Source organism: Haemorhous mexicanus, chromosome 8 (assembly GCF_027477595.1).
Source record: "Haemorhous mexicanus isolate bHaeMex1 chromosome 8, bHaeMex1.pri, whole genome shotgun sequence".
NCBI classification, from domain to species: Eukaryota; Metazoa; Chordata; class Aves; order Passeriformes; family Fringillidae; genus Haemorhous; species Haemorhous mexicanus.
The window spans coordinates 26,500,780-26,513,307 of record NC_082348.1 but is presented as its reverse complement, the minus strand read 5'-3'; the positions used below and the strand labels follow the sequence as shown (position 1 = coordinate 26,513,307).

Sequence of the window (12,528 nt, the reverse complement as noted above, 5' to 3'; positions counted from 1 at the left end):
TTAAGCCTGTAAAATTTAGGCTATTCTGAATAATTCCCCATGTAGCCATTCCTATTGCCATAATTGTTTAAGACATTTGCTCTCTTGTGTCACTTTGGCATAACACTCTTTTGGAATTTAACTGTATGATTTTAAAATTCTTGTTGCTATGATAACAGTGCAGATTTTAAATATATTCTGCTCCCACTTTGTTCTGGAAGATGCTGGCTATTAATTGCCATCCTCTGAAAGGGAAAGTTAAAGCAGAAGGGCAGAATGTGATCTGGAGATGAGAGGTGAAAGAAGAGGGGGTTAATCCCAAGGTGTGTAAGAGAGTAAGAGGGAAACAACATTTGAAAAAATAAAAGGTTCTCATAAGAAATTATTCTCTGTTTTTATGAAATAATTATATCCATAATTGTCCTTTTTATAAGTTGTTATTACAAGCTGGAAGCTAGAAGATGTTTTTCAAAGGTCAATTCCTGGGGGAAAAAAATTGGAGAAATCACTGTTTCAAAGTTAAGTACCCCTCCAAATAGCATTTTTCTGATTCCTAGGGGGAATATTAATGGTTAGAGGCTGGCTGCTGCCCCTGGGAAGGGGGAGAGGGAGCAGAGGGCTCTTTGCTTCCTCGAGAGCAGCTCCTACAGAGTGGAACGGGTTGCTGTTGCTAGGCACATCTGAGCACAAAGTGCTGGGAAAAAAGAGTAGCCTGTGCTGGAAGGGAGGAAGAAGGTTCTCTGTCCTCTGGGTGGGGCTGGCTCACAGACGGGCCTCTCCTACAGCTGCTCATTCCTGTGCCCGTAGCTCTAGGAGGGGATTCCCGAGGCCCGGGTTCAAACCTCACCCATCATCTTGGTGGCTTTAATTCTACATGTGCCACCAGCACCTCTGGATATAAAAACAGAGAGAGGGGCAGGGGTTTCTTCAGCTTCCTTTCCTTTAGGCTAGTAGCCTAAGGGGTAGCAGTGATGACCCTTTGTAAAACCAGAGCATTTGCTGTCCTTTTTCTGGCTGGAGCCAATCCTGAGACAATTATCTTTGTGCAGTGCAGCCCTGCACTGCAGCAGCTCTGATAAAACTTCATTCTAACCCTTTGCCACCTGCTAAAGCAGGATGTTTTCTGTCCAATTAATCCCTCCTGGAAGAAAGATGAGATCCTTGAATCAAGAAAGCATGAGCTGTGCTCTCAACTCAGTGACAGTCCTGAAGTGCAAAAGGGCCATCTGAGGAGCTAGCTCACTCTGTTGTCAGACAGGTCAGACACAGTAACAATTGCAGCTTATTATTCTTAGTTATAGATTTGGTTTATTTTCCCTCTCTTTTTCCCTCCAATGCTTTAGAGCAGGCTTGCAAGAAGGGAAGGTAAGCAGTGGGATTTGGGGTTATCAACAGTGCACTCCCAAGAAAACACACTGCAAGAAGAGCTCTGGCCAAACCACACAGGCACAGGGGCCAGGAGGCCTGAGCTGGCAGCTCAGATCCTTTCCCCAGCAGACCAATGCCCAGTCTCAGGAGAGACCTTTCTCTCAGCGTAGGAGACGTTCAACCCTGGCCATGCCCTCGGCACAGCAGTCAGTAAATTCCAGTACATGCTCCATCAGGAGGATTGGGTTGCATGGATAGGATCTTGGCTTTGACTAGGAGGTACTTGCTCTTTTTGGGTACAACTGGTCTCTAATTGTTATGTCCCCCAGCAACACAAAACCAGTGCACCAGGTGATGAGAACACTGTACCATTTCTCCTGAAACAGCCTTTCAGACACAAGGAGGAGGAGGGAAACTTGATGTTGACAGTCATTTTAATGTCTGTTGCATCTAAACTAAGACAAAGCAAGTAAGTAAGTGTGGGCAATGAGGAGGTTAAGGCTGCAAGCCATTGCCTACCAAAAATCCCATTACTGTTGGGATTAGCCAGCACTGGTAAATGTTATCACAGGGGACTTATAAAGAAGGGCTGGCTTTCATCATCCCTTGTTTGGGTTGGCTGGTTTCCCTTGGCTCTCCTACAGAGCTAAAAGGTTCATACAGTCACTTGATTATTTTTGCCACTCTGCTTTGTGACCTCTGTACACAGCAAACAGATAACCTTCACTGTAAGTCAGATACAGACACCTAGAAAGTTCCAGGTGTATGAGTCTGGTTTATAATGTGTCTTAATACAGGAATGAACCAAAGCTGGTGATGAGCAGGAAATCAGCTGCCCCTCCTAAGCCAGAAGCAGTCTTATCTGTGAGGTGATAAAACAAATCTTCACTTAACTCAGGAAACCACCCCCCTTCACCTGGTGTGATCCCCACAGTGGTGGAAGATGTGCTTGCCTTCACACTGACAGGACATGAAAGTTTTGTATTGTGTCATTAAGCCACCACCCTAGGAAAAAGCTGTTGCCACATCACAGCAGATGCTTGCCAAGTGCACAGGGCCCTGGACATGTTGCCCTGTTGAAGCCTTTCCCTGCATGCTATCCTGGGGCAGGCATTGTGCTGGGCACTGTTTAGGAGCATGGGGCAAAGGGGAAGATGGGAAAAGGAAAATTTCCTTTGCTCACTCCCCAGCTCCTGCTCTTGCAAAAGCAACTGGCGCAAAGTTTGGCCCACATGACTTGTGGAAACAAAGTCCTACAGACATGGATCAAATGCTCTGACTCCCATTGATCTCAGGCCAGAGAATCTCTATAAAGGTCTTATTGTTCAGGGAGACAAACCACTCTTGGGGGGAGTGCTGTTAATACCATTCGTGGAGGCAGACACTATTGCATCAGAGGTTAGCAGATGTTTTTCTGTGTTTTGTCTAATTGCAAGTTATAGCTGAGGTTTCTTAAACTTCCATTTCCCCTTAAAACACTCTTAAATGCAAATCTGAAAAGATTTAGTTGTCTTGTTTGCTGTGAAAAGACATCCAGACTGGAAGTCTCCCATAGTCATTTCCCATCCTCAGGTGCACTTGTGACTTCACTCAGTTATCAGCAGAAAAGAGTAAATAGGGAGCCAGTGATCAGATTTCTAAGGCACAAAAGTTAAAGCTAAGTTTGAGATTGTGACAGCAAGCAACCATAAGCATAGGAACTCAATTAGCCTGAAAGACAACTATCTCATTATCTTTCCTAAAATGATATAAATACATAAGAATATAAAAATTTAAAATAAACTCTCTATTGACTGTCTAGATGACTGAATTTCACTGCTCAATTTCTTTAAACACCCACTTTAGTATTTATTTATTCTAAGCGTGAAGCAGCTACGATAATTAGACTGTCAGATTTGGTAAGTTAATGAGGAGTCACTGGAGTGGAAGGTTTTGCATTTGTGAGATTGCTGAAGGAGAGAAGCTCTGTGCCTTCGCTCTATCTCTTTTTTCTTTTTCTTTTTTTCCCCTCTGCTGGGTGGGAAGGAGAGCTTGGCAGTGCGCAGATCCATTTGAATCCTTTTGATTAGTGGGTTGCCTTCCTACCACTCTTCTACCAAATAGTATTTTGCTGGTTGTTCCAAGAAAAAGAAAAAGAAAAAAGAAAAGAAACTGCAGATGAGATTTCTAGAGAAGAATGTCTAGATTAAAGAAATAATTTTCCAAAAACAATCAGAAGGAATGCAGCTGTAAGAAATGGGATCTTGAATTAGTTTATATTGCAGCTAATGTCACAGGAGAGCATTAAGAAAGTAGCACAATGAAGGAAAAGGACCCTTTTGCAGCTTTCTCTTTAACCTGATTTTTCCACAGGACAATCAGTGCTCACAGTTCCGGGGGTGAGACTGCAACCTGAGATCTGTGACCTGTTTGCTTCTTACGGGAAAGGCCGTGTCTCAGGAGGTTTGAGCAAGTTTTGGTAGAAATCATGAAAGATTGAATAATTGTTGGTAAGCATGTAGTTGCCATTGTCAAAGCCTCTGCCATCACCCTTAGGACATTAATTCCTTCATGTATTGAAGGTGGGAAAACAGATTTGATACTCAGGGCTGGATGATCACATCCAGGGTGAGAACAAAGTGGGACATCTCATATTCAGAGAGAAGAGATCAGCGAGCCAGCGGCCCCCAGTGAACAATGTTCAGTGCTATCATGGGAGGTTTGGATTTGTTTTGTCATATTGCTGAGTCTCTGACCAATGCCCTTTCCTCCACTGCCTCCCCAGTCAAAGTATTGCTTCATTTCCCCATTGCTTAAACTGACCAAATTGCTTTGTTCTCCCTTGTCCTTGCCTACTGAGTTCACATTTCAAACTTTACTTGTTTTGATTTCACAGACATTGGAACCTGAGCACAGCTAGGCAAAATCTCCTTATCTTGTAATATCTTTGGTTTTAATTAATCACTATTTTAATGTCAGGTTTCACAGCGATGCTTCAGCATCAATATTTTTCATCTTTTTGTTACAGAAGACCAAAAGGTCGCTTAAAATCACTGTTATTAAAAGAAATTGCCAGAAAATATCCTTTTATTATATCCTGTCTCTTTGTTTACTTTGTGCATTTGTTAGCAGCATGTGTCCTGTCAGTGCCACTGCTGGGTCTGTGCTTGCAGGGCAGACCTGGAAGCTGATTTTGAGCCCAAATTAGTTTGACTGTCTTCTTGTCTGCCAAGTTAAGAGGCAGCCTTAGGATAGCAGGACACACCTCAGCTACCCATCTGTGGATAGCAGGACACACCTCAGCTACCCATCTGTGGATAGCAGGACACACCTCAGCTACCCATCTGTGCTTCCAAATGCACGTAGGTGGCGTGTACCTGCTGTAGATCAGGTCCCAGCACTCAGTGCCTGGTCTCACAGCCTCTCTACCCCTTCTGCCCTCATCATGTAGACAACAGCAGGCAGAGGGGCCAGCCTGGAATCCTTTGAAGAAAGAGCTGACATTGCCAGCGCTGTGACCAGATTGGGTTTTGGAAGCAGCCTGAATGCCTTCCCTGCTCACCTGCTCAGCTGAGTGCAGACAGAATGGCTTTTCCCTCTCTGTGATCAGAGAGGAACTAATCCTGCCAGAAAAGCTGGCTGTCAGTTCCACTAAGGCTTCTGGGGCAACTCACTTGAGGAGGGCACTCATGCATCAATGTTCTATGAACTTGGATTTGGCCCATTTTAAATGATTTAGAGAGCATTTCACAAATATATAATTTAAAATAGTGAAAGCTTGCAATAGTAGGAGAAACTGTTAACATTTTTTGTTATATATTAACCTGTCCTCAAAATGATTGTGTCCCCTTTTTTTAGCTGCATAGACATTTTTTAGCATGCTAGACAAGCTTAAATGTCAACTCAAGTTTTCTTCTGCAGTTTGTTGCAGGAAAACATTCTATATGTGATGGTGTTCATATTATTAACTCTCTTTTTAAAAAAGGCATCTGGATTCAGACATGCAAGCAAGGTTATCAATGAAACAGTAATTTTTTTTGTCATTTTAATGGGCTACCAATGGAAAGCAGGGGCTTCTGTGTGCTTTTTCAAATCTAATGAGAGGCAGATAGGCATCTAAAGCACAACAGCCTCATGCTGGCACATGAGAGAATGGAATTTCCTGGGAACATAATGAGGCTGGCCAACCTTCCTTCCTTTGCCAACCTGAGTTACAAAAATAGACAAAACCAAAAAACTAAACATACTAGGCTCCATCTTGAATCCATGGCCTCTGAGCAACACAACAAGGGACAAAACATCATCACAGACTCCTCCTTGTTCTCCTTCTGGTTTCAGGAAAAGATGAGATACTGTCAGTTGTCTATCCCAGGGTGATATATACTCCATGCCAACACTCCACCCATTTTCTGCCCTATTCCACCCACCACTTTCCCTCTACCTGCTGAGGAGGAACATATGGGTCATTGGAATCTGCTACTGTTCTCATTCTGCCTCAAAATAAATATTCAGATATCTAATGCTGCACCTCCTACATGCATGTGATACTGTACCAGCTAAGGGTAGTTGGATCTACAGGAAGAGAAAAGCCTGTTAAAAGTTGTTTTAAACCAACTTTTAACAAGCAGAATAACTGAAGGCACTAGCCCTGCAAAATATTCATAATTGGGATTTATTTTTCTTTTTGATTCAGGACTCAGGCCATGGATTTTTCCCCTGATAGAGTTCCTCTGCAATAAGGGCAGATTGCACTCTCCCTTACACCAAGGACCTTTGAAATAACTCCTGATATTGACAAAATGAAGAAAAGTCTTTGAGATTATAAAACAAGGACACAGTTTGAGGGGTGGGGTGTGTGTTTTTCAAAAGTCACCTTTCAGTAGAGGGGAATGAATTGTGCAGATGTCCTGCCTTTTGTTTTACAGAAAGCAATGTCAGAAGGATTGACTTGGCAACGAAGAGGTAACAGCACAGTCCGGACAGTGGACTTGCAGAATATACTTAGCCATGTGTCACTTAATAGAGAGCTCCCTGGAGCAGAAGATCGATGTACAAACAGGACAGATGGGGACTGACAATTGAAAGAATGTAGAGGCTCATCCAAGGCTTACAGAGACCTGTCATTCCTGGGGTATGCCTACAATCTCCTTCAACAAAAGAGCTCCTGAGGGAAGGAGGGGATTAGTCAAAAGTTGAGTGAAGTCTCCAGGGAAGATGGTTTCTTGGATAGAGTTGTCAACAAAAGGAATTGTTTAAGACTATTTGTGATAATTTCCTAGAGGGAGCTTCTGCCATTACTAACAGGATTACCAGCATACTGGTTCCACACCAGCAGAGCATTAGACATGTGCATTGCAGGCTGGTTGCTTAGAGCTGAATTCAGGGGTCTTATACAGCATCCCAAATGTGTGCAGGTGTTGATGAGCAGAGGGGAGATGGCAGAGAATTAGGATGCAGCCAAATGCAGTCAATTTTTGGTCCAGCTGTTGCAGAGTCCTGGCTCATTAATGAGTTTCCACAGTGTTTTAATCTCCTTGATCTCAAGGCTCCTGACAGACCATAAGAAGGAAAGCTAATCTGAGGTGAGTGCTGATGGGGATACATGGGGAAATCAGAGACCTCTTTCCTCTAATTGCAGTTACTGTGAAATTTCTCATAGAATTCTTCCTGGAAGAATTGGTACAGCAAGTAATTTACTGTGTTCAAGTACTAGTCTGCTTGGTTTCAGTTATCTCAGATACTTTTTCTTAGCTCTGAGGCATAGAAACCAGTAGCCCTGATGTAACCTCACAGTACATCTGGGAAGAAAAGGAAGATAAAGATAAATCACTGAGATGCAGACAAATAAACCTTCTTGAATATTTTTATTCATCTGAGTAGTGTCACTGGCATGGCTGGGAGAACTCTGAGCAAGAATTATACAGAACTTTGAGGCACTGGAACAAAACCAGTCAAGGAGCCATGGGTGTCAGCCATAGAAACAGCTGAAAGGTGAGCTTTTAGTTAAAGAGCCACTCCAGTCCATCGTTTACCAAACACACACTGCAGAGCTGGGCAGGAAGCAGCACAGCAGTTTATGTTCCCCTTTGCCCTTGCTACAGACATAATTTCAGGAATGTATGGATTAGCTACATTAAAGGGGACACAGACTATCTGCAAGCACTGCTCAGTTAAGAGGACAAGATTTTCCTTAGGTTATGTTCCTTAAAATTCTCTGCCATGATGAAAAGACAAGCTATGTCCCAAAAGTCTTTCTACCTCTAGATTACATGGACTTGGATCTCCCAAACATCAGCCACTCTCAATGACCTGACCTCCCTTTGCAATACTGAACAGAGCAGCTGTACATGATGCCCAAGTTGGGACAGGGGTTGTTTTGCATTGCTTTTGCATTCTTGGAGATGTCTGGACTGAGGGCAGTGAAGAAGCAGGATCTCCAGGGCCTGCAGTGGGGTGGTTGTGGCTAAATGTCTGCTCCTAATTGAGAGCAACTAAACGTTCAAGATATGTTAAATGAAAGGATTTGTTATGCATGGGCAGTGAGGGATCTAATGATGAGAACTGAGTCACTTTTCCACATGGTCTATCCAGAGCATCAATTGTAAATTTCTTCTGCCCTGGAGCAGTGGGACAGAATGGCTTTGCTGTTTTACATAGCTGCCACCCCATAATGGCCGTGCCATTGCTAAATTTAGCCATATGCTAAACTGCCAGAGTCAAATGATACCTTGCAATTCTGTATCTAGAGGGGCAGAAAGCCAGGATGACCCTGGATATGCTGCAACCCAGCAGTCTTCTGTTCATTAACTCAGCATTGTAGGCCCAATGCCTAAAATGTGCCAGATGAGAGAGAAACTGACTCTGAACCACTCCTCTCCTCAACTAATGGGAATACTATTTACATCAGGAGTACTATCTCAGTAGATTTTCCATCCCCTGGCCTGCACAATGTCAGGGGCAACAGCCTTAGGGGAAAGTGGCTGTAAGTGTTGTAATGAGTCAGAAAGAGTAGGTAACAAGAAACATGTCTGAATCCATGTACCCAGTTAGCACCATCCAAAAAGGAAGTTCTGCTTCCCCTGTTTCCCTCCCTGTTTCAAGCTTTACAGTCTTTCTTTTTCTCTCTGTCACCTTTGTAAGCCCTTGAAGAACTGATTTAATTCAGTAAACAGATGAAAGACTATGAACTCTTTTGCTGAGTTAGTTTTTCATTGTTTTAGTGAGCTGAGTCAGATTATGCAGGGAGAAAAGTACCAGACTTAATCGTGGATGAGTGGGGAGTAGGAAAGGAGGAGGTGGAAAAATCCATAAAGTTCATATTCTCTTATCTCCAGCCTGCTCACATCTAGTTCCATGGTGTGATCACCCCCTGTCACATTTGAATGTCTGATGTTGTTTTGAGATAATAACTGAATGGATTCTGGCAAGTAAGTGCTCAGTACTGCTGTCATTTATGTGGGCCCATCTCAAATCCAAATGTTTGCTGTTGAACACCTCACAAAAAGTCCCAGACGTTAGCAGAGAGGTGCAGGACTGACCTTTCCTTTTCTTTTTTTTTTTTTTCCCCCCAGAAAATACTTTCTTTTGGCAGGGTGGGATGCTTTGGTAAAGCAGGTGAGAGTTTATAAAGTGCATGTAAATGGAGATCATTGTGCTTAAGGGTCATCAAACTGTTTCTTCTCACCACCTAATAAAATACCAAAAACAAATTCTGAGGTTTTTGAGAAATCCTTTAACATCCTCCTTTATGTTAAGAGAATTTAACATCAGACTTAAATATTTGCTTTAAAAACATCTGAAAGTAAATGAAATAACTCCTTTCCCAGGCAAGGATTCTGTTTTATTTCAGCCTGGAGCAAGTTTGTTGGCCAAATTATATATGTCCAAGAAAAGATCCAAGGACTTTAAAACTAGCAAACCCCTGTCTGCAATGGTGCAAGTGGGCAATGCTCTTTAAAGTGTGTGGGGAGGGGGGAAATGCCAGGAAAATCCCCCTCACAAGCCAGAACTGCATTTGGGGAGCCCAGATGAAAGCTCTGATGCGGGTCATGTGACAGGTGTCACTTCAGTAATGATATTGGGGCAGAGATAAAAGTCCTCGCCGGCTGGTCATGTGACATCTCTTCATTACTGGCACAGCAGGTGGTCGGAGAGACTCAATGCCTTTATTTTTTATTATTTTTTAATTTTTTTTATTCTGTGATAATGAGAAAATGTTTAAACTTCCATCCCTGTGTTTAAACACTTCTTCATGCTGACAGCAGCAGGAGATCCCTTGATCAGCTGTCAGATGGGAAAGTGCAATTTTTCTGGAAAGTAAACAGCGTGTTTGCCAGTTGGAAATCATTTTCTGTTTGTTGGGACTGCTAGTCGTGGTGTGATGGAGCCATGTCACAGCATCTGACAACTCGGGAGTGGGGAATAGAAAACAGGCTGAGAAATGGAGTTTAGACTCTGCCTCTGATAACAGCAGCTTGAGATTTTTGACACTTCGTTATTGTTATTGTGTGGAAAAAAACACAACTTATGGGTTGCTATGAAACTTCTAAAGCAGCAGCTCAGTCAGTGCCAGTGTGAATGTGTGGGACCTCCTAAAAGAAGCTTCTGCATTTTAATAGAAACTTTTCTCGGAGAAAAGCAAAAAGGACAGAAAGGAGATGAGTAAGTGTGGAGATGTGTGGGAGTGAAGGCGGTCAGATCTCATTCCTGGCTTGCAAGAAGAAACAAAAAAAAACTCTTATTAGAAAACTTTACATGGTTCTGATGTCAAGTAGGCTTGGGTAACCCACTGGGATTTCCAGGTAAGAAAAGGAAGGCAAATGTGGTCACAGGGTCATGCAAAAGAGCTCAACCCCACCCTGAGCCCGGCTGAAACCAGAGGTGTTATGGTCTCCTTCGGAAGTATCCTGGAACCCAACTAAGTTAACCTTAAATGCTAATCTCATTTTTTAAAATTTTCCTGTTAGGCAAATACCTTCTCAAAGTCAACTTCTGTTGAGAAAAAGGAGATGCAGATATTATACACATAATTCTAATTAAAATTAGGGTTTGATTGTGCCTATGCAGAGCCGTACAAAATATTTTTCCTAGGCAGACACAGACAACATCTTATGTGCAAAATCAACAAATCAACCTGATTTCAACACCGGGAAAGTTAATTAGAGCACGGCTGGAATCACTGAAAAATATTCGCAGCAATTATATTACATGAAATCCTTGGTAGCCTCCCAGCAAATGCTTTCCTCTGCTGGCTGCACTGCAGCACTCTGCCTCTTCCTAGAGATCCCAAATAAAAGCTTCCTGCTCACCGTGCCCCAAAGGCTGCCCTGGAGCCGGAGCCTTGGCCTCAGTGCCCGGCTGGGGCTGGGGCCCGACCAGCAGCAAAAATCATCCCAAGGAAAAGATCAGAATCTGGCCCCCGTTGTTAGCAGTCATTAAAAAACATTGCACTTTTAATAGGAGCTTATTCAATTAGCAGACTAACAGGCTCCATCAGATAAACTGGGGATTTCCCCGGGAATCTGAGTCACATACGCTGGAGCTGCTCTGCGCTGGATGGTTAACCCTCTCCATGCAGAACCAGCATGAAGAGGCCAAATCCCAGGAAAGGAGGTTTTTTTGGGTTTTTAAAGAGAAGAAGGAGCCCTCCACTGCGCCTCGAAGGCCCCAGAAGTGCCAGTACCGAGTGAGTCACACACGCGGCAAGGACCCAGGAGGATCGTGGCACCAAACTCACTGCTGCAGACAGGAGACTCGCCTGATCTCCGATAAACACGCTGACATTTGGCAGCCTGACAGCTTCACAGTCCCATAAGAGGCTTCCTAATTAGAGCCTGGGTGAGAAATAATCCACAACTTGAAGTTTGTCTCTAGCTTCCTTGCTGTACTTTTTTTCTCCTCCCTTTTTGTGCCTTTTTTCCCTTTTCAGTGTTTTCTCTCACACATTCTCAATACATCCCCTCCCCGCAGGCGGAAGCTGTTTGAAACACCAAGCAGGATAAAGGGTCACTTTTGCCTGTCCTCTCAGCTCAGAACAGCTCCCAGCAAAAGCACCCCTCTTACATTCCAGCTTTGCCCTTGAAGGAGACGAGAGATAAGGCAGGGGAAAGGACAGTGCATGGTGAAGTTTATAATGAGGCAAAGTAAAACCTGTCTGGAAGAAAACCAAGCCAGTCCCATTCATTCCTAGTCAAGCAAGTAAGCCAAAGCTAGTGCTCCTGGCAGCAGGAAAATAGGGACTCTGGGGCTCTCCGTCTGGATCCAACCCTGAACTTTGCTTTCCTCTTCAGCAAGTGCCCCAAAGAGCAAGTCATGGCATCCTGAGCCCTTCAGCTGGAGCCAGCATCTGAATTTAGCACTGTCTTCAAAATGTACAGTGCCACGATGCTGCTGTATCATGGTAAGACATTCAACCAGCTGGTCATACAATGAAATATACTCTTTAGCAATATGTACTGGTACACAGCCTGACCTTTTAAAGATAAATCATATTGTACTCATTTACCCCATCACATGTATGTTCTCTGAATAGTTCCAGAATAGTTCTTCAAATGAAATAACCCGTGGAATTGAGATTATATCGATATTGGCTAAGAAAGACAAGTATGACTCTTTTACTGTATTTATCTCTTAGAGGAGTATTTGCTGATAGTGGGATTGTTCTCTATTTAATATTCCAAAGTCTTTTCCAGGGTAGTGAGACAGGGTAGCAAGGCTCTTAAAATGCAAGTCATTGTATACACTGCAACAGTTTGGATACAGATACAAACATCAGAATTCACTTTTTATTAGAAGGTTGTTCTCCCACACTGTCCTCCTCAGTGAGTACCACATGCCCTGGATAGCCACCAGAAACAGGCAGAAAGTTGGGACTCTCCATTCTTGGCCATACTTTACATCAGACAGCTCTGTATGTTACCAGTCAGCAGGATTCCAGACAATGACATGGGAAAAATACCTACAGGTAGCTGACCATGAGCTCTCTCCAGAGCAAACAGACTTCATTCAAAATATGCAGTTGAAGCTATTTCCAGGACAAACATAATTAATGCTGAGATACACTGGAAAGTTCTCCATCTAACATCACTAGAGTTCAAAATGTGTCTTACCCAGAGGACTGGGGGTCCCTGGGGAGTACCCTTCCTTGAAGTTTCACTCTGGGGGCTTGATGATGATTGCTGATGCCCAAGTGCTTCATGGGTT

At 43.3% G+C, this 12,528-nt stretch overlaps 1 protein-coding gene across 1 annotated transcript in view; it reads left to right on the top strand.

The window, feature by feature from the left end:
• Positions 1-4,386, top strand: part of CDK15 (cyclin dependent kinase 15) — a 35,377-nt gene extending 30,991 nt beyond the window's left edge. Inside the window, exon 12 of the mRNA XM_059852344.1 lies at positions 3,700-4,386. Coding sequence (XP_059708327.1) covers positions 3,700-3,809 — 110 coding nt within the window. The 3' untranslated portion in view covers positions 3,810-4,386. The remainder of the gene's footprint in view (positions 1-3,699) is intronic.
• Positions 4,387-12,528: the final 8,142 nt, after the last annotated feature.